This window comes from Myotis myotis, unplaced genomic scaffold (genome assembly GCF_014108235.1).
Source record: "Myotis myotis isolate mMyoMyo1 unplaced genomic scaffold, mMyoMyo1.p scaffold_m19_p_1, whole genome shotgun sequence".
Classification (NCBI taxonomy): Eukaryota; Metazoa; Chordata; class Mammalia; order Chiroptera; family Vespertilionidae; genus Myotis; species Myotis myotis.
In genome coordinates, this window is record NW_023416313.1 from 45,002,990 (window position 1) to 45,030,907 (window position 27,918).

At 40.7% G+C, this 27,918-nt stretch overlaps 1 protein-coding gene across 20 annotated transcripts in view; it reads left to right on the top strand.

Annotated features, from left to right (window-relative positions):
* Nucleotides 1-27,918, top strand: part of RUFY3 (RUN and FYVE domain containing 3) — a 79,883-nt gene that overhangs the window by 2,515 nt on the left and 49,450 nt on the right. Inside the window, exon 1 of one of the 20 annotated variants that reach the window (XM_036335588.1) lies at nt 16,057-16,824. The exons of 16 other annotated variants lie outside the window; for them this stretch is intronic. In XM_036335588.1, the coding sequence (XP_036191481.1) occupies nt 16,647-16,824 (178 nt within the window). In that variant the 5' untranslated portion in view covers nt 16,057-16,646. Of the gene's footprint in view, nt 1-16,056; nt 16,825-27,918 lie in introns of those variants that run through there. 3 more of the 20 variants (XM_036335691.1, XM_036335600.1, XM_036335699.1) reach the window with 3 other exon arrangements.

The window sequence follows — 27,918 nt, forward strand, 5'->3', positions numbered from 1 at the left end:
TGGTGGTCGTTGCGCATCATAGCTACTGGTCGGCTGGTCGGTTAGGCTTTTATATATTTATAGAATATATTTATAGATAGATAATTGTTTATTTTTAAAATATGTTTTTATTGATTTCAAAGAGGAAGGGAGAGAGATGTAGAAACATCAGTGATGAGAGAGAATCATTGGTCAGCTGTCTCGTATATGCCCCCCCCCCCCCCCCCAAGGAATCAAGCTCACAACCCTCGGCATGTGCCTGACCAGGAATCAAACCCTGATCTCCTGGTTCATGGGTCGAGGCTCAACCATTGAGCCATACCAGCTGGGACTATCAGTTCTTTATAACTCTGTATAACGGTTGTGGTACAGCGTTTGAAGTAGAAGAATTTTTCAACTGTTGGCCAGTATAACTAATGGATATTAATTTCAACTTCAGTTGATTTTATTTGATTCCTCCCTACAATAATAGTAAGTGTATGGCACAATTTGTTAGCATTAAAATTCTAATAGCTGTTCATGATCATTACTTCTGAAATAATTTATTGGTGTGTGTGTAAGTGCTCAGAAAAATTACTGGGAAAATGCCAGAGTCCCACTTACACTGTGTTTATTTACTTATTCTTTTTAATCCTCTCCCGAAGATATGCTTTTTCATTGATTTTAGAGAGAGGAAGGGAGAGAGAAAGAAACATGAATTGGTTGCCTCCCTCATGCGCCCTGACCTCAGGATCAAACCTGCATCCTGGGTATGTGACCGGATCAGAATCGAACCCACCACCTTTCAATGTACGGGACAACACTCCAACCAACTGAGCCACACCAGCCAGGGCCCACTTCCACTGTGTTTAAAGACCAGTCACTCACTAAGGACATTTCAAATTAGTAAAAGATAACTGTTGTATATTTTATTCAAATATAAAATTGACTTAAAGTAGTTCTTGTTTTACACTGAGTCTTTATTTTTACCTTTTATTTTTATGTGTACTTTAGAACTCACGCATACTTGGAAAAAGGGATACTCTATTTATTAATAAAAACACTTTCTTGTCGTTGCCCTGCAGAGTCAGTGCAATATTGCTTTCTGTGATGTACCTGTATACCAGAATGCTAGCTCTCTTGACTATCCATTTGAGCAACTAAGACCAAACAGTTTTTAAAAGACTTCTCATTTCCATTACCAGGACAATACTTGCACTCAACCTAAACATCCAATGAATTTTTGCCTACTCAACACTCAGTTTTTAACTCTGGCTAATGTATTTGTCAAAGGTGTATAATCTACACTAATAAAAGAGAAACATGGTAATTGGCATACAACCGCTACCCTTCCCATTGGCTAATCAGGGCAGTATGCAAATTAACTGTCAGCCAAGATGGCGGCCGGCAGCCAGGCAGCTTGAAACTAACATGAGGCTTGCTTGCTTCAGTGACGGAGGACTCCAACATTCCCCGCCTGCCGCTGCAGGCCTCTGAGCTGGCAATTTGAAACATAGTTACAAAAATAGAAGCTAAACAAAACCCCAGAAACCAGCTTTCAGCTAGCCAGGATCTCAGACCTGGAGTTGATACAGAGTTTCGATTGTAGAACCGAAACAAACCAGATACCTGCTTTCAGGAGCGGAGGCCTAAGAGCTGGAGCCTCAGAGCTAAAGCTGGCTCAGAATAAAAAGAAAAAAAAAGAAAAAAAGGAGCAGTTGGGAGCTTCAGTCCCAGCCTGAAAACAGCCCTCAGCCCCTCACCCAGACTGGCCAGGCACCCCAGTGGGAACCCCCACCCTGAAGGGTGTGTGACCAGCTGCAAACAGCCATCATCCCCTCATCCAGGCTGGCCAGGCACCCCAGTGGGGACCCCCACCCTGATCCAGGAGACCCTTCAGGGCAAACCAGCCGGCACCCACCCGTGCACCAGGCCTCTTTTCTATATAGTAAAAGGGTAGTATGCCTCCCAGCACTGGGATCCGCAGAGCCGCGAGGTCTCCCGGCACGGGGATCAGCATGACGGGGCAGCGCCCAAACCCCCTGATCGCCCTGTAGCTCTGTGTGTGACAGGGGGTGGGGCCACAACCTCCCTATCGGCCCTGCTCTGTTCGTGACAGGGGAAGGCGCCCCAGCCCCCTGATCGGCCCTGCTCTGTGCCTGATAGGGGGGAGCTCCCCAACCTCCTGATTGCCCTGTGGCTCTGTGTGTGACAGGGTGCGGCGCCCCAACCCCCCCACCCCACGGGCACTGCTCTGTGTGTGACGGGCTAGAGCCATAACCTCCCCATCGGCCCTGCCCTGAGTGTGAGAGTGGTGGCGCCCCAACCCCCTGATCCGCCCTGCTCTGTGTGTGACAGGCGGCGGTGCGCCAACTCCCCTATCGACCCTACTCTGTGAGTGACAGGGGGGAGCTCCCCAACCCCCTGATGGGCCCTGCTCTGTGCGTGACAGGGGGCAGCGCCCCAACCCCCTGATTGGCCCTGCTCTGTGCATGACAGGGGGTGGCACCACAACCTCACCATCGACCCTGCCTTGAGTGTGACAGGGGGCGGTGCCCCAACCCCCAATCGGCCCTGCTCTGAGCTCGACCAGGGGCTGCAGGGGCTGCACCTAGGGATTGGGCCTGCCCTCTGCCACCTAAGCCAGCAGGTCGTTATCTCCCAAGGGGTCCCAGACTGTGAGAGGGCACAGGCCGGGCTGAGGGACCGCCCCCCCCCCCCCCCGAGTCCACAAATTTTTGGGCACCGGGCCTCTAGTATATAATAACTTTGAGAGACTATACAGGGTGGAGCAAAAGTAGGTTTACAGTTGTTCATATGGAAAACAATACATTAATTAATAAATAATAATACAAGAATAAACTGTTTTGTGTACTCACAACTATAAACCTACTTTGCCCCACCCTATATTAAGGCATTCTATTTATTTTAGGAATCCTGACTATACTCAGATATTTTAAAGTTAACCTTTACTTTTGAGTTCAAAAGCTTTGTGTTTTGCTTGTTTGTTTTTTAAGATTTTTTATTGATTTTTAGATAAGAAGGAAGAGGGAGAGAGAAACATCGACATAAGAGTGCAGCATGTGAGAGAACCCAACATGTATGGAATGCCTCCTGCACACCCCTTACTGGGAATTGAGCTGCAACCCAGGCATGAGCCCTGACCGGGAATGGAACCCGCAAACTTTTGGTGCGCGTGACAACACCTAACCAACTGAGTCACACCCAACTTTGTCTTAAAAGACACTAATGAAGATAGCAAAAGTGCGTGCAAAAGAGTAGCCTAAAGTTTTCAGGGTTTAGGATATGTACTGTGTCTGTAAAATCTTACAGTATATCCTATATAATAAAAGCCTAATATGCTAAGTGTCCAATCATCTGGTAGGCCGTTCACCAATCCAAGTGTAATATGCTAATGATATGCTAAGGTAACTCAACTGCTCGCTATGACATGCACTGACCACCAGGGGGCAGACGCTCAACACAGGAGCTGCCCCCTGGTGGTCAGTGCGTTCCCACAGGAGGAGCACCACTCAGCCAGAAGCCCGGCTCACGGCTGGCGAGCACAGTGGCAGTGGCAGGAGCCTCCCCCACCTCCCTGGCAACACTACGGATGTGCAACTGACGGCTTAGGCCAGCCGTGGGCAAACTACGGCCCGCGGGCCGGATCTGGCCCGTTCAGCTGTTCTCTCTGGCCCATGGAGCTGAAAGAGCAGAGGGTTCTCTTGCTCTCCCCTCGCTCCTTCACCAGCAGCAGTGTTAACATGTATTAGTTCACACAAACACTCCATCCATGCTTTTGTTCCGGCCCTCCGGTCCAGTTTAAGAACCCATTGTGGCCCTCGAGTCAAAAAGTTTGCCCACCCCTGGCTTAGGCCCAGACTGCGAGAGGGCCATGCTGAGGGACCACCCCCCCTGAGTGCACGAATTTTGTTCCCCGGGCCTCTAGTAATGTTCATAAAGTATTCAGCATGCTTATAAGCAGTATGAAAGAAGGCTTCTGATGTGCCTTGTTTGGTTATGTCCCTTTCTGAGTTCTTGAGGGCTGGTAATCTCAATTTTTGAACTTCTAGCTTTAAAGTCTCATCAAAGTTTCCACCATGCCATTTTTTTGTTGATTTATAAAAATTGCAAGTAACAAACACATGGATCTATTCTCATTCTTGGATGTTTTATAATATACTAGAGGCCCAGCGTGTGATTGAAATCGCACGAGGAGGCACCCCGTTGGGAGGCCAGGCCCCGTGGGTGGGGGTGTGCTCCGAGCCACGCAGCGGCTGTTCAGAGCACTCCCCGGCCACCACGTTATGTCCACTGGGGTGGGGGCAGGTGCTCCTGTGTGTTGTGTCTCCTCTCTGGCCCGCCCCCAGCCCCAGCCTCCCCGCAGCCACTGGGGTAGAGGCGGCATGCAGTCCCCTCCCGCCCATCTGCGCCCGGAGCTCCTCCTGAGTGGTCGTGACGCTCAGCTAATTAGCATATTCCCTGTTTATATAGACTAGAGGCCCGGTGCACAAAATTTTGTGCACTCTGGGGCGGTAGGGGGGTCCCTCAGCTCGGCCTGTCCCCTCTCGCAGTCTGGGACCCCTCGGGAGATAACGACCTGCTGGCTTAGGCCTGCTCCCGGGTGGCAGAGGGCAGGCCCAATCCCTAGGTGCAGCCCCTGGTCGGGCTCAGAGCAGGGCCGATTGGGGAGTTGGGGAGCCACCCCATGTCACACTCAAGGCAGGGTCGATGGGGAGCTTGCGGCGCCATCCCCTGTCATGCACAGAGCAGGGCCAATCAGGGGGTTGGGGCGCCTTCCCCTGTCACGAACAGAGCAGGGCCGATAGGGAGGTTGTGGCCCCGTCCCCTATCATACACAGAGCCGCAGGGCGATCAGGGGGTTTGGGTGATGCCCCCTGTCACGCTGATCCCGGTGCCGGGAGGCCTCTCGGCTCCGCTGATCCCGGTGCTGGGAGGCATATTACCCTTTTACTATTTAGGATAGAGGCCTGGTGCACGGTGGGGGCTGGCTGGTTTGCCCTGAAGGGTGTCCTGGATCAGGGTGGGGGTCCCCACTGGGGTGCCTGGCCAGTCTGGGTGAGGGGATGATGTCTGTTTGCAACTGGTCACACACCCTTCAGGGTGGGGGTCCCCACTGAGGTGCCTGGCCAGTCTGGATGAGGGGCTGAGGGCTGAAGCTCCCAACTGCTCCTTTTTTTCTTTTTCTTTTTTTATTCTGGGCCAGCTTTAGCTCTGGCTCCAGCTCTGAGGCCTCTGCTGCTGAAAGCAGGTATCTGGTTTGTTTGGGTTCTATAATCGAAATAATCTATAACTCCAGCTCTGAGATCCCTGCTCGCTGAAAGCAGGTTTCTGGGGTTTTGTTTAGCTTCTATATTTGTTCCAATGTTTCAAACTGCAGGCTCAGAGGCCGGCAAGGCAGGCAGGGAACTTTGGTTTCCTCCGTCACTGAAGCAAGCAAGCCTCATGTTAGTTTCAAGCTGCCTGGCTGCCGGCCGCCATCTTGGCTGGCAGTTAATTTGCATATCGCCCTAATTAGCCAATCGGAAGGGTAGCGGTCGTACGCTAATTACCATGTTTCTCTTTCATTAGATAGGAGGATGAGTACATTGAGTGCAAAGTGAACTTCTTTTCTGTGGTCCCCAGTCCCCCTTCTCCACCACCTTTAAGTTTGGTGTTTTTCAGAACTTCTGCATACATTCACAAACATGTAGATGTTCATATTTAATTGGTGTTTTTCTCCTTATATATGACCTCCCACACTAATTTTCATCAACTATATAAGAAGGAGCTATTTGCATGCCATGGTCCAATATTTTTAGTGCCTTTCTTTTTCATTCTAACTTTAGAAGTCATCTTGGGGATGGATGGGATGGGCAAGATTTACCTTCTCCTTGGTGTTGGAGGGAAGAGGCACTCCTACCATCTGCACCATTACCAGCCTGTATTGACAGTTACTCTTCTTCCAACTCTGAGAGTTGCAGCAAACATTTATGTTTAAGGCAATGCCATGCAAATTGCCCACGTCTCTGCCCTTGTGTTTTATCTCCCAATTACAGCAGTTTACAAAAAAATTGTCCCACTCAGAAAACAGCCTTCTTTGTATTTATGCTGTTTTGAGACAGGAGGAGGGCTTAGAGAAGAATAGAAAGAAGGGAAGAAAACCTTGGAAAGGACCGGCATTGTTACTGTAACTACCCACTTCAACATCAGTATACCTAATAGTGAGTGTCTTGCTTGAGCCCTGGAAAGTGCAGAGAGTGAGGCTCCTAGAAGCATTGGACTGTTTTACACAGATGCGCTTTAAGAAGCTCTGATTTGGGGAAGGACCTTTCTTATATATAAACCCAGGATGAATATTTAAGGTGAGAAAATTACTTTTATGTTCACAGTTTCATACACAAACACATAAAATATAAAGATATATACCTATTATGAATGTATGCATATATATATATTATATACATATATATATGTATATATATATATATATTCATATATATGTATTCATTGATTTGGGGTTATCCTCCATAGACATTTCTATTAGTGTGTGTGTATCTGTCTGTCTTTTTTTGTTTAGTAGTATTCTAGAAAACATTACACCTGGTCAAGAGTTGAATACACACTAATCAGTTCATCTGTTATATGCTTTTTAAATTTTGATAAGACAGGCATAGTTTATTCTTTTTGTAAATATCGAGGCAGCTTTCCAAAACTGGGAGATATGGGGGGGAAGGGTTGAAACATCAGAACACAAAAGTTTTGAACATTCACCTTCATGATAGTAGCTTTTATAATAGCTTCATTTGTGACTTTTTTTAAGACAACATTTTGAAAAAAATGTAGAGAAGTGCTGCATTTACAATACTGTGTTTCACAAATCTGTTAGCCTTAATCTCTTTTCCAACTATGTTAAGAATGCAAAGAGTCAATTTGTGATCCATTAGCTGCTGTTTTGTCAAATGGCAGATATTATCAAGCACCCATTAAAAAAAAAAGGCCCTGGCCAGTGTGGGTCAGTTGGTTGGACATCGTCCTGTGAACCAAAGGGTGACAAGTTTGATTCGAAGTCAAGGCACATACCCAGGTTGCAGGTTCAATCCCCAGTCAGGGCAAGTTCAGGAGGTGGCTGATTGATCTCTCTCTGTCTCTTTCTCATACCAATAAAAACATATCCTCCGGTGAGGATTAAAAATAAAAACATCCTTCAGAAATGTAACGTCTTCAGATAGTGTGTAATTGTAAATTAGTGACTATCAGAGAACTGGAAGTGAGCCTTTCAGAATATTGACATGCAGGTGGGTCACTTTCTACACACAGCTGAAGTGTAACAAGTGTCATCCTGAGCTGAGGTACAGGGAGCTGGGTTATGCCCACATTTCCTGCCTCATGACTAAACAGCCTGTCTGCTGCTAGCCTTCCTGACTTGGCTTTTATCACCACTGGTGCCTAAACTATCAAAATTTGTCTTCCAGCCAATTTCTCCCTCCTGCCTCCTTTCTTTTGTTTTATCTACCCTTCAAGCTTGGCGTTATCAAAAAGTCCTATCACACTTCTGATTGACAAAACAACAGTTTCAAAATGTCAGGTGTAATCTCTGAGTCTTTGACTTTGTTTTGGCTGCTACCCTCTTAGTAACTATACATTCATTTTTTTAAAATATATTTTTACTGATTTCAGAGAGGAAGGGAGAGGATTGGAGAGAGAAACATCAATGATGAGAGAGAACCACCAATCAGCCACCCATATGTTCATTATTTATAGACAAGAGTTTTCTTATTTCTGATCTTCACTTCATTCTGGATACTAAAGGATCCTAAAAGGCTCTTCATTAGATAACAAAAGTGTTACTGTAGTTAGGCAACCCAAACAATTACGAATAAAGAATGTGACAAGTAAGATAATAATAGTACTTATGGCTACCATTTATAGAATATTTTTTATGCACTGGGCAGGGAGTTAAAAACTTTACATGTAACAATTTTTTTTTGTTATATTTATAAGAGGTAGTTCTTTAAATTCCCAATAAATAAAAGAGCCAATACATAAAAATACTTAGTTAACAATGAAAGCTGAGAAGAAAAAATGGGGAGGAGTCCATATAGACTTCATATAAGTAGATGGATATAACATGTTTTTCATAAGAATATTTGATTCAGTGTCTCTAGAGGGACTTATCTAAATTATTACAGAAATTCTGACAGAGTAACCTTGAATTTAAAAGATTATGTTCTAGAGATTCAGATTCTGTGGTTTTAAAGAAGGTTTTATCTCAAATGTTAGTGTACATCAGAGTCACCTGGAGGTCTTATGAACACAGATTTCTGGCCCTATCCCCAGAGGTGTGGTTTTTGTTTTGTATGGCAAATTTCTGACTCCAGAACTCATATTCTTAGTCACTGTGTGCTCCCTCACCAAGGCCTTAACGAAATGAATGCGGGTAGAGGGCAGTCAGCGTTGCTGGATAGGAGAGAGAGCAGAGGAAAGATGGCAAAAAAGGCAACTTTTTAGACTAAAAAACTAGTATTGGCCTCAAAACATACTCACCCGACTGTATTCTTTCTGTCTTGCATCTTTTCCCTTTTTGTTTGACTGTTAACATAAAACTGTGTTAAAGAGGTCCAGTTTTATCTAGAAGCTAAGAGAACATATTTTTCTAGTGTAGGTTATAGGTAGTAAAGAGTCTAGGTCAGTGATGGCGAACCTATGACACGCGTGTCAGAGGTGACACGCGAACTCATTTTTTTGGTTGATTTTTCTTTGTTAAATGGCATTTAAATATATAAAATAAATATCAAAAATGTAAGTCTTTGTTTTATTATGGTTGCAAATACCAAAAAATTTCTATATGTGACACGGCACCAGAGTTAAGTTAGGGTTTTTCAAAATGCTGACACGCTGAGCTCAAAAGGTTCGCCATTACTGGTCTAGGTAGATGATGATGAGAATATGGCAAAATGAACTGGATAATTTTGCAGGACATCTTACCTGTTATATTTCTACCCAAACCTTATTAACATAGAAACTTCTTTCTGTAGTGCAAAGTGGCTCATGTGTGAACTTTAAAATCCACTTTGGGAAGTCAGTAGTGCACCATAAGCATTAAAGAATCAGCTTGAAATTATGTGAAAAGAAATGCTTTTAGAGTTGCAAAACAGTAGGTATTTGAGAGGATCGGTATCAATATGGCTAGGCCCTGTACTGTAACCTTGTTTGAATAATTATGAAAAGTTCATAGTCTTCCCAAAATGTATCAAGAGTTGAGGACTGCTGGGCAATGAGGTATTCTTCACAGAGCCCATCTTAGTGATTATCTGGTTCTATATTTGTTTCATATCAATGAACATGACACTCAGCATGTGTCAGAGAGAGTGGCGTGAAGGGTGGATCAGAGGCGGAAAAGTTTGAAACCTCATAATCATAGGAAAGGAGAGATTGGCAGGCTGTGACAGCAAGAGGCATGCAGAAAGCAGGAGAAATTATTTCAGCATGCTGGCTTTCAGTTATGGTTCTTCCTCTAGAATTAGTTTAGGGAATTCCCACAGACTTTCATCTCCTTCCCTTGCCTTTTTATGAACTTAAGAAATCTGGTCACCTGATGTGAATGCTGGTAAAATTCTGACCCATCTCCTCTTCCTTCCTCAAAGCCCAGAAGAGACCCCAGTGTACCCTTTGCTCAGATCTCCTTTTTACTTTCCTCTGTCCCAGTCCCATGAACATTCATCCTTACTGACTTTTATTTCATGTGATATAAGGGTTTTTGCCGCCCCCCCCCAACTCTTGAAAATAGAAGCATTAATAATGATGCTAATGATGACATTTACTGACTACTTACTTACTTTGTGCCAAGCACCAGGCTAAGCATTTTACTTACATTGCTTCATTTAACTCTGAAGTTGTTAAGTTATTATCCCTATTTCATCAGTGAAGAAACAGGCCCAGAAACAAGTAAGTTGCCAAGGTTACTCAACTTCTCAGTGGTGGATCTAGGACTCACTGTGGGCATTCTGACTCCAGAGTCCACATGCTCTCTCAGCCTGCCTCCCCATAACTGGAATCGTGTCCTAAATTAGAGGCTCCTTTTCAGGCAGCAGCAACCCTCTAGTTCAGTGGTTCTCAACCTTGGCTGCACATTAGAATCACCTGGGAATCTTTTTAAAATCCTGATTTCTGGGCCTCATCCTCTGGAAATTCTGTTTCTTTGTTACTAATGTTGTGGCCTCACCCCATAACAAAGAAACAGAATTTCCGGAGGATGAGGCCCAGAAATCAGGATTTTAAAAAGATTTCCAGGTGATTCTAATGTGCAGCCAAGGTTGAGAACCACTGCTCTAGTTCCTTGTTCTGTTGAGTAAAGCCCTGTTTGCTAAAAATGAATGAATGAATGAATGAATGAATGAATGAATGAATGAATGAATGTGAAATTCACAAGTCACCAGTTTGATAGAGAAAATAGTTACATATGTAAACAACACTGAATAGCCATCTATGTGATAAGGACTTAGGAATTCCTAAAACACCTGTAATTGCCTTTTTCTACCCCAAAAGTCGCCTTGTTCTTTTTTCATATTCCTAGTGGCTATAGAAGTATATAGTAGGTGCCCTATTCATGTTCCATGAATGATTCTGTCAGGTACAAACAAATAAAGCCTGTGTTAGAATGACCTGGCATAAATATAGCTTACTTTTATAAAACTTGGTTTTCATGGTTGAAGTGAAACAGGAGGGTGGAAATACACCACTGCAAGAATATGGAGTACTTTAGAGTTACATACCAGTATCTATACCAACCAGTATCTATTGAGAGTCTGGTATTTGGTAGGACTATTTTAAGCTGATGTGTAATGGTGTGCAAAGCGGACAAAGTTCTCGTGGAGCCTGGGGTCTTTGTGCAGCTAGTTATTTAGTTTCATTTTATAGCTGAGTAAATTGAGACAAGAGGATAACTTTTCCAAGATTATCTACTAAGTTGTTGGTAGCTCAACATCTCTAAATCATTCCCTGCTGCCATTTAGCCATGAAATCAGGTTTAGTTATTAAGGTAGTTATTTCTGGTGTTATTCTGGTTAAATGTTTTTAATTAAAGGTTTTTTAATGATTTTTTAGAGAGAGAGGTAGAGGGAGAGAAACATTGATGTGAGAACAACACATTGATCAGCTGCCTCCTACACACCCCCGACTGAGGATTGAGTCTGTAACCCAGGCATGTGTCCTGACTGGGAATTGAATCAGTAACCTTTTGGTGCACAGGATGAAGCCCAACCAACTGAGACACACCAGCCAGGGCTTATTCTGGTTAATTTTAACTAGTAACAAAATTATGCATTATAACACTTCTGGTGGTGTTTGTTTCTAACAAAATAGTTACTCAGCTTCTCATTTGTAATTATTTTAAAGTACTTATTACCATCCTTGGTTAATATCCACTAAGTAGTACTGAGCCCGCCAAATGTATAAACCTAAAATTGTAGAAATATTAGCAGCATCAGAGGGAAGCATAATAGATTTTTGTCTGAAAGAGGGGGGGAGGATTAGAGCATGTGAATAAATCATGACCATCCCATTGAATAATCTTATAATTTAGCAAAACATCTGGGCTTTCCACCAATGTCATTATCACAATAATTTATCAAGGAAACGCTGTTGTGCTAATAGCAACTAGTAAAGGCAGGGGGGAGGTAGGGAAGATGAGGTTTTTCTTCTTAAGTTTTAAAATCATGATCCAAGAAGCCTTGGGCAGCATAACTTGTGATATTTACAGACTGATTTAGTTCCAAAGGGCAACAAATTTTAAGAAGCACCATTATGTACAGAATAGGAACTAGGTAATAGGAGATAACTAACCATAAAAGAAACCCTCAAACCTGTTCGGAGTAATTGGCATACCTGGAAGAAATCTATTTCTGAAAAGTATCTACATAATATTTCAAATGAAAAAAAATCATAAATAACCCAAATGCTCACTAGCATGGAAATGAATCAGAAAATTGTTTATACATACAATGGAATATTACCTTGTAATACAGTAGCCAAAAGGATAAACTACAGCCACCACACTACAGCATGGATAAATCTTAGAAAACACAACGTTGAGTGAAAGGCTTAGAAGGTTGTAAAGAACATGAAACCCTTTCTTAAAGTTAAAAAAAAGACAACTGAAGCTAAATCTATTGTTGAGGCATCTATCTACACTAATAAAAGACAAAGATGCTAATTGACCATACCTCCACTACGCCCATCAGCCAATCAGAAGAGTATGCAAATTAACCCAACAAAGATGGCCATTAAATTTGCATACTGCAGGCGGGGCGGGACAGCGCAATCTGCCGCCTGCCCCTCCGCCATCTGGGCCTGCCATCTGCCACCTGGGGAGGCAGGGCAGGCACCGCAGAATCGGGCCTGCCATCTGCCACCTGGGGAGCGGGCCTAAGCCAGCAGGTGGTTATCTCCCGAGGGGTCCCAGACTGTGAGAGGGCACAGGTCGGGCTGAGGGACACCCCCCCCCCTCACCCTTGCCAGTGCACACAAATTTTTGTGCACTGGGCCTCTAGTAAGTTATATTTGTAGTAATATTTTAATAATAAGATGATCTACACCATATTTAGAAATGACTGCACACAGCAGGAAAAGCCCATGCTGAGTTCTCAGTTTTTCAGAAAATGCCACTTATTAAAAACCTGAGCTAAATGTATAAGGGTGACTAAATGGAATATATGGTTTGTGAAGCATTAAGGTGTAGAGTGTGAAAGCTGATAGAAATGTCCTCTTTTTCAAATCTTAAATTTGTTGAAATTCATGTCTAGGAAATTTCATGAGGACCTTGCCTATGGTTTGTTTTATGTTTTGTTTTGTTTTTTGTTTGTTTGGTTGGTTTTTGCTTTGTTTCTTCTTATTTTCCCTACGTGAAAATGTAATCTTTGGGATGGAGTGCTGAAGTTGCAAAGCATAGAAGGTCACATGGACTTTGAGGTATCAACACAGAAGTGGTTTGAAACCCCAGATCTGCCCCTCACTAATCGTGTGATCTTGGGCCAGTCACTGGCTTACCTTCGGTTTCCTTGTATGTAAAATGGGCTTATCAATATCTACTTTGCAGGATTCTTGTGAGGATTTTTTTTACGGTATCTATAAAACCTCTTTCAGAAAGTAAAAATTCAATAAATGATGGTTACCTTAAGCAATAATTTTTCCACGTTGTATAACAGGGACATTGGGCATAACAAATCAGTCTTTATAATAGTAACTGAGTAAATATACTTTAAAAGGAATGTAACTTCCAAGTTTAAAATGTGAATCCTGTTTGCTTTGAATCAGTCATAATGTGGAAAAGATGAGCTATGTGAACAGCTAGAACATAGTATTAGTCAGATCATCATCTTGGGTTTGAATTTCACATAGGCCTATTAATTCTGTTTAGGGCCACAGGCTACCCCAGCCCTCCTCACAACTAGTTTACAAATATGTGCCTTTATTCACAAGTGGGATTAAATGAGAAAATAGTTCACTACATTTTGTAATTAGTATGTTTATGAGGAAAAATTAGAATATGAGAAAAAAGATCAAGGTTTATATGCCTTACTGATGACTTAATATTACCTTTATATTCAAAGCTAATGTATGTACTTGTAAAGACTCACATGTAAAAACTGACCAATATTTAGAATTATTTTATTAGTCTCCTACAAATAGTGCTTGTTTTGTAGTAAATTCATTGCTTACGGACAATGAGTGTCTGTTCATGCTGAACAGGTATAGCTAGATAGTGGAAGTATAGGTTTTCCCGCCCATCCACAGTTGTTCTGAAACGGCTGCTAATACCTCCTCAGACTCATCGGTCTGGGAAACTCAAGGAAAACCAGTGTGGGCAGGTTTTTCTCTCCTTGGCAAAATTTTAGTTGCTTTGGACTTCCCTCCGTGTGTCCTCTAGCTGACTCTCGAGAAGGACCTTTGGAAGGAAAGTTAACCAAGTTTCTCTGATTATTAACCTGGATGTTCTATTCCTGGTATGTTGTAATCAACCTGAATCTCCTATTCAGGGGTTAGTAGATTGGTTGGTTGGTAAAAGGATTGTTTGTCGTGGTTTGTGATAGGCTAAATTGGGGTATGGGTGGACCACAGGGAACCCCAAAGCATTCAGATTTACTTATGTATTCACTGTTCTATATTTTAAGACTGTATCAGTGACCTAGAATCTTCATGTCATGTATACAAATAGCCAGGCTTGTTTGGCATTGTGGTTCCAGGAACTATTCAGTATAAGACTTTACATGAGTGTTTACTATGTTTTGAAGTATTGCATGGCTTAAAGTGAAACTATATCTATCCCCTTTCAGCTTTAATATGTAAATGTATATAGCTAGAAAGAAATAAAACTGTAATTAAATGTGAATGTGTTAAATGAAGGCTTGTGTTCAGTATTTGGATATGCAAATTCTGTCTCCTCGAAAAGTGGTCTTTTCTTATTACTGCATGCCCAGTGTCTGGATTGCTGCCTGGCAACCTAGAGTACTCTCAGTGAATATTGAATGAATGAATGAGTGAATGAATGAATGGATGCATAGCCCTGGGTCCAGATGTAGGATAATGTTGAAAGAGATTTAAATAGAAATGAATAAACCTGGAATATTTTATTTTCCTTAATAACTTAAGGATTTTCTTCCTAATTTTAAATATGTATATACTTATATACATTTTTTACATTATACCAGTTTGCCTTCCTCTAACAATATAATGTTTGTTTACCTACAGAATCTGGTTCTTAACATTTTTTCATTGAGCTTAATTTTATTCATAAAGCATTTATGAAATTTTAATAATGTTCTAGGAGAATTTTTTTCTTTTAGTTTTCAAAAATTATTAAATCAAGATATCCTTCTGATAAATCTCTAAAATGGAATAAATCATCTTGGGATATATTTCTTTTTTTCTTTTTTTTTCTTTTTATTAGTTAAGGTATTACAAATGTGTCCTCATCTTGGGATATATTTCTTAAAGTTATATGTTCCTCTTTACAATCAGATCCTTAAATAGAAAGAAGAAGAAAAAAAAACAAACTTGTTTTCAATCATCCAGAACACTGTCAAAGAAAATCTTTATCACTCCTTATCTCCTTGTTATTTAAGTAGCCCAGAAAGCAATGTATAAACGTCTCCTTGGTTAATACAGATATGCATGTGGGTCGGTGGGTGAGTTGGTCGGCTGGTTTAAGAGAATATGAAAATGTGTCCTTAGGGTGTTTCCAGGATGGGAGAATTTTAAAAATATAATATAGTTTTATCTTCTGATTAGAAACACAGTACATGCTTAGTACAGAAACTTGGTAAATACAGCAATATTAATTGGAGGTGAAATTGGCATTAATCAGGAAGGATTTTACTTTTTAAATTCAAGGGTTTTTTTCTTGCATTTCTGTCAAATCTAAAATGTCAGGTTTTTGTGCTTTGGAGAAGGGAATTACAGATGCCTGAGAGTATAATATTTAAATTGAAAATCTGCTTTAGCTTTTCTTAAAACAGCACCTTTAGCAGTGTAAAGAATTTTAATATCTAGTCCTAGCTGGTTTGACTCAGTGGATAGAGCATCAGCCTGCAGACTCAAGGATCCTGGGTTTGATTCTAGTCAAGGGCACGTGCCCGGGTTGTGGGCTCGATCTCCAGTAGGGAGCATGCAGGAGGCAGCCAATCAGTGATTCTCTCTCATCATTGATGTTTCTATCTCTTTCTCTCCCTCTTCGTTCCTCTCTGAAATTAATAAAAATATATTAAAAATAAAATAAAAACAGATTATAAAAAAAGGATTTTAATATCTAGTTATATAAGGATAAAAGAGACGACTGTGTGCTTGTTAAATTAATCTAACTGCCTCTTATGTTAATTGTCCTCCTGTTATGCAGCCTTTATCCCAAAGTAAGGGGAATTGATGAGGATCTGTGCATTGTGTTATGTCTGATCACAGTTTGACTAGCACAGTCTGGAAGTGGGTTGTGCAGGATGAGAGCAAGCAGCCTAATTGCTCTCCCCGCATCAGCAGCATCTATAAAGCATCCTGGGAATTGCTCGCCCTGCGTTCAGAGCAGCTGGTCACATGAGCCTGGATTTTCAGTTCAGTTCATTAGTCAGCCATTTTGGTCAACACCCTGCTTACTGCGCACAACCAATCCTGTCAGAACTCAGCATCCCGGCTCATCTAAGCAGATCCTGGAAGTGATTCTGCAGTTCAGGATTTTGTTAAAGCTAAATTGAAAATTTTGTTCATTTTTTTTCCTTTTGTATTTTTTTTTTCTGCACAAAGGAGGAGGATTTTTCACTTACACATGCAGAGGCCAGTTTTTTAAAACCAGCTAAGGCGGCATCAGCTGTGCAGGATTTAAAGCCTATAGCTCAGCTGAAGACGAAGGGGTAGGGGAGAGAAGATAAAAGGAGTGAAGCTGAGAGAAGACAGCATCATTTTATTTTGTTATGTGGTAGAAACTGTCTATGGGAAAAGATAGTGTAGAATTGTTTATCTTGAACAGTTGGTTCTTAAACCATAAGATATTTTTCCTTGTTTGTGTTCTTTTTTAACCTCCTGCACCCCTTGAGAGCTTTGTTCCAGAGCTTTGGATTTGGGGGGTTTTGGGCGAGGAGGTTTTATTTTTGCCGGGTGTGTGTGTGTGTGTGTGAGTGTGTTGTGGTCCCAGCTGAGTCATCATGTCTGCTTTGACGCCTCCAACTGATATGCCAACCCCCACCACTGACAAGATCACACAGGCTGCCATGGAGACCATCTACCTTTGCAAATTCCGAGTGTCTATGGATGGAGAATGGCTCTGCCTGCGAGAGCTGGATGACATCTCACTTACGCCTGACCCAGAGCCTACCCATGAAGGTATGGTCAGACCCTGTCCATAGTATCTCACCAGCACCCTCATTGTTACAGCAGGCTGGGCGGGCCAGGGGCAGGTAGGAAGAAACCATACTCTAACTGTTAACCACCTTCTCTACTTTACTGGGAAATAAATATTTTCCCTGCCCCCTCAGGTATCCTTTCAAAAGATGCTGGTGCTTATTTAGAGTTCTTTGTCTTTAAGCCTCTAAAGAGAACATTTGAGGTCATTTATCACATCTGACCCTAATCGATAATGAAAAATCTATTAACTTTGATTATATACTGAACTATTAAAGAAATCGCAGTGACTCTAAATAGAATAAGTTAGGACAGCCTGATTATAATTGTACATGATACAGTTGAAACACTCAAAGAATATCATATCATCAGATATAATGTTAAACAGGCTATGATATCTAGAAAAATATTTGGTCAAACATTATCGTTTTTTAAATAATATGGATATTAGGTTAGATGAGAAAGCAGTTTTACATTCAGTGCTTATTTAATGAATATGGACTCTTAAAAAAAGCATAATGCCTGAAAAGGTTAACATGATTGCTAAGGTAATCCCTACCTATGGAGTCCTTTGGCCATTGCTTTTTGCAGGTTATTTGTGGTCACTATGATGACCCATTTGAAATTTCCATTGTCACTACCTTTGAGACTTTTGTGTAGTCTTGACTTGTCACTTTCTAAATTGTGAGAGGTTTTTAGCTTCTACCCCTTAATTCTCTTAATACCATAAGGAAGAGAATTAATTTGAGTCATAGCTCCAAGTTATTTTGTTTGTTTTTAAGCAGTAATGGCCTCCTAGCTAGTGTTTATTCTGTGCCCTTAAAATAATAAAGAGAGACATGCTCACAAATGAGAGAAATTCTTCATAAACCTTTTCCTGATGTTTAGACATATCATCTGCAAGACAGAGGGTAGAGGGGAAGTGCACATAGTAGATTGCATTAGGGAAAAGTGATTCCCTGCCCTTGACCTGGCCTTGCAATCTTTCCATGACTCAGATTTCACCCATTGTGTCTGCTAAGAATTTTATTTTCTCAGTTAGACTTAGCCTTGAGCAAGTGTTAGAGAGGGTTAACCTCACAGAACACAAAGCAGTCATTTGGGGTGTGTCTTTAAGGTCAGTATTTAAGTCGTTTTTAAGACCCTCTGCATCTTGGAACAATTGGTTTGTCAGTTGGCTGCTTCCTTTAGCTCTAAGTTACAGAATGCACAAGGTAGAAGACATCAGCTGAAATTCCACACAATGACAGTACTATTTAAAACAGCCTTTGGGGATGAAAAATACATTTTTAGCAGGCTACCAAGAAATCTTTTACCAAATATCTCAATTGGCATATTTTGTTTTAAAAAATATTCCCATGCATTTTGAAGTTGTGCAATGTGAAATATTCCCTTAATTGTAAAATCCAGTGTATCGCTGTCTCAAAAATAGTTCTGAACAATTTTAGTACTTTAAGTATGTATTTGTTTTGTGAGCAAGATTCCTATGACTGAGCAAAAGTGAGCTATTTGGTTTATGTTAGCATTTGTAAAGAAGAAATCTGTTACAGAAGAGAGCTGTAACCTAAACTATAAGTGGCACATCCTTTGATTAAGGAAACAGACAAATGAGAAGTTCCCAACCCCTTAGAATCAACAATAGAGGATGTGAAGGAAATAGAAAATGCTGACAATGAACTTTGGAATTTTGCCTTAAATTTGGCAAGAAAAGCAATAATTTCAAATGGTTGAAAATAGAAATAATAAAAGAAAGCCCAGGTACAGGAAAGCATCTGTAGGCGTGGTGATCTAGGCTAGGGAACCAGGTGGTACTTTTATTTCCTTGCTCCACTGGCTAATTCTGGATGTATAAACAGTCATTTAGTCCCAAGAAATGTCTGCTTTAACATTAATACAAGTGACAATTGTTAGGTTCAATTCAGCTATCAGCATTTAAGTGGTGGTCACCAGGCCAGTGATAATGTCAGTCTCACCTTGTTGACAAAATGGAGCACCTGGCGCCTGGACACACAGGAGTAGTCATAGAATGCTTCAGTGATCCACAGAGGGAAAGACATCTGACCACGCAGGTCCTACAGTGGGGCCCCCTGACTCTCACAAGAGAAAGTGGGCAAAAAGCATAATGTACCCTCTTAAAATGATAATATAGGCGGTGTAGCCTCAGCAATAGAAGCTTTGTGGTTTCCAACTTCTATTCTCTGAAAACAGTTCCTGCTCTTCACTGCAGCCCACAGTGTAGGCCCGAACCTAGTTTCTGCCTAGCTTAACCCTTAAAAACATGGAATAAAAATATTCACTCCATTATTTTCATGCTATTAGTGGTCAAGGAGGATATCTCTGTCTATTTTTAAATACACTTTTTTAAAAACCAGGAGCAAATCTACAAATCTTATTATGAGTACATTTTCCCTAAAGACAAAAGCCTAGGATTGTTTCCACAGGGGAGGCAGAGGGTTCAGGAAAGGCTTCATCCAGGAAATGAGACTTGGGCTGGACCTTGAGTGATAACTAGGTGATCACCAACCAGTGCATTTCAAATAGTGCCCAGTGAGCTAGCTCAGCTAGGGAATAGCAAGTAGTTGGGAGTGGTTCCTCCCTGATAATAAATTAAGAGGATTAAATGAGAGAGTTAATGTTTTTACAGTGTTAATCCTATATACATTAGTTTTTTGTGTAATAGTTATTCATTGACCAGAGGTTTGAATTGCAGCATTTGAAGCCAGATTGCTAAATATATTGCCATTTTAATGTTCTTGTTTTTATATCTAACATTCTGGAACAGTATTAAGGTGAACATTAGTAGTTTAAATTCATGTTTTAGCATTGTCCTTTCTCGGAGCTCCATAAACAAGAAAATAATTGGTTAAAAATAAAACTCAGTAAGAAATACTTGTTTTCCTATTAACCTTCTTTTAAAGATGGGAAATCTGATATTGATGTGATGCAGGATGATCAGTTTAATAAAGTAAAGCATACCATTTGGTTACAAAGACAACTATAAGCTTTGAAATTACTTTTTTGACTTAGAAAAGTTCCTTCTCAAATACAGATAATGAGAGAAGGACTATGAAGAAGTGATCTATTGGACAGACACATTGAGAACCTTAGCTCATGACTTTGGCTTTAGGTTTATTGTAGAGCACTGTACATGATGGCAGACTTCATATATGTTGTTATTTCATAACTCTGCAGTTTCTCCCTGGTAGTTTTAATGTTCATTTAAGATAGCTGGCATTTATACTGTAATGTATAAAGAGAGAACTTATATGAAGCATCTGTGAGTATAGTAATAAGACTGCACTACACACAAGGAATGTGTTTTGGTCTGTGAGTTGGTCAGAAATATGTGTTGGGCAACCCTTGATGAGTCCAGGTCTAGGGACTAAGAAAGACAGCCCTTGCCGTCTGAGTTCACCCTCAAGATAAAGAGATGAAACAAAGATGTCAGAAGCTGCTATAAAAGAAGTATGAACTACTTAGTTGCCAAAGGACAACCCTGTTTCTTAGGAACCAGGATGTGGAATTCAAAGCTATACAGCACTTAGTGATCACATTTCCCAAAGGAGTATGTGTGCAAGTTTGGCATCAGGCTTTTTCCATTCAATAGGGAATACTCAACCAATAGGACATACTAGTAAGCAAGGAGAAATACCCTGAAGGTGAAATGGAAAGTGTTTGTTAATCAACCACTGGCAAGTGTCTGGTGCTGAGGTAACTCCAATGACATTTACTAAGGTACTTTCACTCCTTGATGTCACTGCATGCTAGTATAACCCCTTCGGGCCTGGGAACTGCATGTGTTTCAATGAAAAAAAGTGCACATCCCAATAGGCATTTTGGTAGGTGAAGCCAGATGGCTGTTTACCAAGAAACTTCATAGTGTAACATGGGATTCCATGAGCAGACTCTCCTTGTGGGTTCTTGTCTCACGAAGTTTGAAGAGTAAAATTCAAGGACTAAAAGGACTTGTTAGTAAAAGTGTGGGAATCAATTGGAAGCAAATACAAACTCCCACATAGTGAGGGGTTCCCCAGGGGTTAACCAACCAAGCCACTTTATCTAAGACAGTGGTTCTCAACCTTCCTAATGCCGCGACCCTTTAATACAGTTCCTCATGTTGTGGTGACCCCCAATTTCATTGTTACAAATTGAACATAATTAAAGCATAGTGATTAATCACAAAAACAATATGTAATTATATATGTGTTTTCCAATGGTCTTAGGCGACCCCTGTGAAAGGGTCGTTCGACCGCCAAAGGGGTCGCGACCCACAGGTTGAGAACCGCTAGTCTAAGGTTTTTAAAGGCTTGGAGTTCTTTGTCAATGTAGCTTCCTTCTAATTGGACCCCTTCCCAATTTTATCATCCCGTGCTTTCCTAATTGGTGACTCTTTTGCAGGGTATCAGTTTCAAAGTCAAAGCCCATCCGGTGTTCCCCTTTTCCTCTTTCCCTAGTAGCATTTCTCTATCCCCTGTGAAAGTATGTTTCCCTCTTCCCTTATCTTGTGACATTTCCCTATCCCCTGTGAATGTATGCCTTCCCCTTCCCCTTATCTTGTCACATTTCTCTATCCTCTGTATAAGTAAGGTAAGCATTTTGTCAGCACCAAGCCCTCACCTATTATGCATTCCTCTCCCATGGACCCCTCTTATTCCCTAACTGCCTGTCCTGTCTTTAAAATTCCTTTCAATAGCATGAATTCACTACAGTCTGGTGCAGGGTTTTTAATCCTGGAATCCATGATCTTAAAATTATATGTAAAATCTTACATTTGTGCATTTTTTTTCTGGGAGAAAAATCCTTAGTGTTTATTAGAACCCCCAAAGAAAAAAGTAATGCTTGAAAAACATGCAATTTTTATCATAAGATTAGCCCTTCATTCCACATATTCATATTTTGTGCCCCACACTGTGCTAGGTCCTAAGGTACAGCATAGTGAGCAAGCTAGGCCCTCTGTGTGTGCCACTTATCGTTTATGTTGCAGCCCTCGTATATTTTCTGTCCCCTATTTCTCCAGGAACTCAAACAGCACCATTACAGATGCTTACATGAACCAAACACCTCACTCTTGCTCCAAAAACAAATATATACTCAAAGTACTAAAATTGTTCAGAATTATTTTTGAGACAGTGATACACTGGATTTTATAATTAAGGGAATATTGCATGACTTTAGGATGTGAATACTTTTTAAAGTAAAGTATGCAAATTGAAATATTTGCTAAGAGATTTCTTGGTAGGCTTCTAAAAATGTATTTTTTATCCCTTAAGGCTGTTTTAAACAGTACTGTCATTGTATAGAATTGATGTCTTCCAACTGATGTCTTCCAACACTTGTACACTTTCTGAAACTTAGAGTCAAAGGAAGAGTCCAACTGACAAACCAATTGTTCAAAGATGCAGAAGGTCTTAACTGATGAGTGAGGGGTGGGGTACTTCAAACAAGTACAGTTGTGATCCTTGCAGGGCAGTGCTATCAAGCCAAAAATCTTAGGGAGTTCCCGGGGAGATTTCCAGTTGAAGTAATATTTGAGCTCTGATCTAAAAGATATGCAGGAGTTATCTGGGCACTAACTGGAGGAAGTGGAGTGGGGAGGTGGGGAGACAGCACTTGCAGAGACACCTCAGTGTTACAACTGAAAGATTTTCAGTATATATTTTCTGCCTCTTTCCAGATTTCCTTTCCATTAAATTTTCACCTTTTTATCAGAAATATTAATAAAGCCACATTCTCTACTAGGCTCAAAATGTTAGGGGTAGTAGATTTTTTTTTTCTTCTAGGTATACACAATGTTAATTTTTTAACATTAAAATTTGAAGTGTTTTAACAATGAAGTAGAAAAATAAAACAACTAATACCCTTAATGAATATCAGTAACATACAATTTTGTGATTTGACTTCCTATTTTCACTTCAAAGAAAACAATAAGCATGTAATGGTCAAATTGACATTCGAGGATATATAGTAAGTGGTAGAGCCAGGATTCAAACACAGGTAGCTTTGGATCAACCTGTGAGACAGCACTCCTGTGCCAGAATCCAATGACCATAAGTCCCCAGTAGACTTGATGTACTGTATCTTGTTTAGAAAATAGCAGTTTAGTATAATCTAATTTGTTGTTTACAATATGGGGGCTCTGCTAGTAGAGCCTTTTTGGAAATAACTTCATCAATGTGAATCAGAACCTTAAAAAATTAATTCCCAGTGATTATACCAGACATTGATCCTAAGGAAGTAATCAGAGAGATAGGGGGAAAGTTTATGTATGTATATTTATCATAGCATTATGATGTATTGTAGCAAAATCTTAAAAGCAACTTAAATAGCCTAACAGGGAAATTGTTTAATAAGTTGTAGAACATCTATACAGTAATCACTAAATATGGTATTGAGAAAGAATATTTAATGGCACAGGATGTTGGTTAGAATATAATAAGTTTTAAAAGCTGTCTCCCAAGCCACATGTACACTGGGATCATAATTTGTTGTAAATGTAGTACATACACACAAGTGAAGGGAAATGTACCAAAAATGTAAAAAGTGATTATTTCTGGACAGGAACTACAGGTGATTTTTATTATATGTTTATACTTTTTTATGTCTTACAAATACTCTACAAGAGCATATATTAATATAATCAAGAAAATGTAATTTTTAAAAGAAGAAAGCTAATGGAAACTAGGTGTGCAATCATCCCTCCATCTGACTCACTAAGCAACTTCTGTGACAGAGTTTCACGCACCTGTGAACAGGAGCAGTCACTTAAAAGTGGAGCTACTGCTTTGGATCTGATTTCCAACATAATTTTTATATACTTTTAGCGGACAGTGGGTTTTTCTAGGTCCCGGGCCCGTGTTTACTTACTGCCATGCTTTGTTTTCGAAACTGTCCGAATGCTACATGCAGTGTCTACATTTAGGTGCAGCTGGCGCAGCCTTTATTTATTCCTTTTCTGAGAGTTCACAGTCATTAGGAATTTTTTATTTTATTCTTTGCTTTAAATAATGACACATCTCCTTTTGTCCTCTGCCCTTGGGAAAATAACTGGAACATTTGTTGCCACCGGCCCAGTTAGCCTCAGATTTACATTGTCAGGTTCTCCGAGTTAAGATTACCAGTACACAAGGCAGCCTTTGTGAATTTCCCAAAGCAAGAAGGTTGTAGCTTTTAATCCCATCTCAGATGCCTACGGGGCAAAGTTCTTTGGACAAGGTTCACCCCTTCTTTTCACTGTGCTCTGGGAATAGCCTAGCGAGACACCCTTTCAAGGTAAGTTTTTACCCACCTGCCTCCAAGATTTTATAAAATCCTAAAATTGGGGGTGGCATTTGATCTGTAGTTAATCTTTAAACCACAGGAGAGCTGCATGATGCCTCTGAACTGACCTCTGATAACGTGCTGTCCCTAATAGCAACTTTCTCCTTCCCATTTCAGGTCTGCTTTCTGTTTCTCTCCAACTCTATATACTTCTGCATTGGCGTCGCTTTAGCGCACTGTCATTCATCACAGTGACTTACTGTCTATTGGCGAGCCTTTTCTGGGCCTTCTTAGAATGGAGCTTTTACTTTAATCTTTAATTTGTGGCTTTTTTTATGGAGTTCACTTTAACTCTTCTTGGGTTATCAGCTTGCAACACTAGAAGGTCATTTGTCCTAAGCTAACTACGGACATATTTATCATTTTCCAGAGGTAAATGCTATCCCAGTTTAGATAACTGCTACTCAGTGATGGAGCTCAGATTGGGATGGAAGTTGTCGGATTCCCAGGCGAGGGTGCCTGAGAGACCTAGCAGGAGAGAGCAAATGCTGTCATTTGAGGGCACCCACAGTATTCTCTGCTCTTCAGTTGTGGCTCTGAATAGTTTTGGGGTTTTTGGTAGTGGCTCTTGTTTTAGAGGGAGTTGGAGAGTGTAATGGGCACAGTTTTCCGTTGTGGTTCCTCCAACCCCTACCTATCCACTGTGACTGCTAGGAAGTTGCATTTGAGTGCAGGGGAGTAAATACTAAAATCTGTCCTCTTGGAATTTTTGGTGTTTGACCTTTTCCAGGGAACACATAGAGGATTTGATGAGCTAGAAGCAACAGTAAGGAGAAACAGTGAAGCAAACTTATTGCCAAATGGCCCCTAGTAATCATTTATTTTTCATCATAATTAAATATTCCCAAAATTAAATGTATATGTCGGTGTGTTGACAATAATTGGGTTCTTTTAGAAAATATGTTTAGTATTGTTATGTGTGTATTTTAATTGAAAACAACTTATTTTTCTAGCTATAGGAAAAATTGTGTTACAGAATACAGAAAGTACAAAATAGTATAACTCATCTAAATTCTATCACCTATCTATAACCACAGTAAGATTTAGTAACCAGATTCTGACTTTTTAATATATACACACGGAGTTCCCTTACAAGCTCATATAATTGTATGCATGTTAAGTCATACCATACCTGTATTGTGTGACCTGCCTTTTTTCCTCTGCAGTATCTTTCCACATCAGTAAAAGGAAATCTGTGTCATCTTGCTTAATTTCAGTTATTTGGATGTGACATGATGTCTTTGGCTCCTTATTACAGACACTTAGTGGCTTCTAAATTTGGCTACCATCGGCAGTTTGGTATCATCCTTATATTTATAGTTTGAACACTTTACCAGTTTTCATTTTCAGAAGTAGAATTTCTGGATCAAATAATAATGTATTTTAATGTTTTAAACAATTTCCAAGCTGCCATAAACATTTTTAAAAAATTTAATAGCATGGTATGAACTTTCACATAGGTGGCTACTTTGCAACTCATTTTTGTCTTTTGCTGCTGTACTTGGTTGTGGTTTCTCACACCATGAAAATCCGAACTTTCCAAAGGAAACAGTTGTGGTTTCTAGGACAGTTGATTCAGCAACTGTAAACTGCATGATACTGTTACATCTGGGGTGTGTGGTTTTTTTCCTTTAAGCTAGTGACAATGTCAAAAGCAGAAGAGAATGAATTTTACTGTTAATATACAATGAGAAATTTCACACTTTTCTAAGATTGCTATAAATTGCTTCCTGGGATGAAAAGACTGCTGAAATTTCGTTTTCCTTTCTCCTAGAGCAGTGGTCGGCAAACTGCGGCTCGCGAGCCACATGCGGCTCTTTGGCCCCTTGAGTGTGGCCACGAAGTTTCAATCGCACTGTATGTGCGCACCCGGACGTGGTATTTTGTGAAAGCCACACTCAAGGGGCCGCAGTCTGCCGACCACTGTCCTAGAGCATTAAAACCTAGGGTGTGTATTTGAAACACTGCATTTCATCTGAGAATCCCGTAAGGCCTAGTTCTCTGGGCAGCAGCTTCCCTGTCGAGGTGTATCAGAGATGTTACCTCTGCCGCTGCAGCCATGCAGGCAAGAGGGCAAGGGTCTGCCGTTGGGAGGAGGCCCCTCTCCTTTTCCCCGTACTCCCCATCAGGCCCTGTCCTCCCAGGCCTCCCAGTGTCACCGCCTTGCTCACCTGACTTAGGAATCTATTTTATCTTCTCTCCTCTCTGTAATATTACTCCTGTCTGACCTTGTGTAATAGTTACTTAGTTCTCCTAAGAACAGTGTCTGTGGACATTTCATCTTGGTAACTTCTGCACAAACTAACTACTAACTGCCCTACTAAAGTCCTTTGCTCACCATACGTACTCAGTAAATATGAAATGGCTCAAGTATTGATAACTGCATTGAAAAGATCTACAGTTCTCTTGTGTCTTTCTCCTTTACTTTCACACAGAACACTTCATTTCTGACTCTAGTCACCAAATGTGTGTGTGTGGCAGGGGAAACAATTCTGCAGCACCAGCTGGGTGTCCTACAATTTAACTCAATTCTGACTCTACCCAGAGATAGCATCAGATCTCTCTGGTTAAGGGTTCAGTCCCATGAAACTGCCTCCCCATTTCAAATGCCAATCAAAAGTAGTAGGTCCCCAGGGTATTCACAACTTTTGTCCTACTTGGTTACAAGTCAGAGCTTCCCATGACATCTCCCCCCTTGAATTTGATTGTTTGCTAGAACAGCTCACAGGACTGAGGGAAACGTTAACATTTGCCAGTTTATTAAAGGATAGGCTAAAGAATGCAGATGAAGAGCCGGGTGAAGAGACACACAGGGTGAGAGGTCTAGGAAGATCTCAAGTGCCTGCTTCTGCCCCTGTGGAATTGGGATAGGTTTGGAACTCTGCACTGTTGAGATTTTATGGGAGCTTCCTCATGCAAGCATGATCAATTATACATTCATTTCCAGCTTCCCTGTCTAGCGAAGTGAGGGGCAGGGGTGAAAATTATAACCTAAATACAGCCCCATCCCAGGAAACATTTAGGAGCTCACCCAGATTTGAGTCATTCTAGCAAAAGGTGCTCCTTGTGTTCTTATCACGTAGGAATTTACAAGAGTTTCAGGAGCCCTTTCGTCAGGGACTGGGGACGAAAACCAAATACATATTTCTTACTATAAATCGTAAGTTCAGAATAACCTGCTGTTACTTTTTCCAGAACCATTTGTATTTCCTTGCTGATATTTTTGTTTTTACTGTGCTATGGGGAGAAGATAGACCTTGGACTATGTTACTGATTTATTAGAACAGGACCTCTAGGCATTTTTAAAAATTAGCTTGACAGTTCCTTTGTTAATCTTTATCATGTTACCAAGAGAATTACATTATTGTTAGTTTAACAGCACCTCAGCTGTTACATTTGTCATTTGGTCTACTTACATTGATTTATTTTTTCCCTGTGTTCCATACTTAGTTTAGTGTGTGTGTTTTTAATCCTATTCCCTCTGTTTTTTAAAAGTTATGGCAAATAAAGGAATCCAGTTTGTAGCCAAATCTGAATATCGGGCACACATTGGTGTCTTGTAAACGGTAAACTTGACATTGAGTATCTATGATGTGCTAAGTACTTTAAATTTGTTAGCTTTTATTTTCCCAAAGTCCTTGAAAGAGTTTTGTCATCTGTAATTGGGACTTCCGGAAGACTGCCTCAAGAAACTGTAATAAACTTTTAAAAAGTAGCACTCTAAATAAAAGACACCTAGCTTCAAAGCAAGAATGTAAC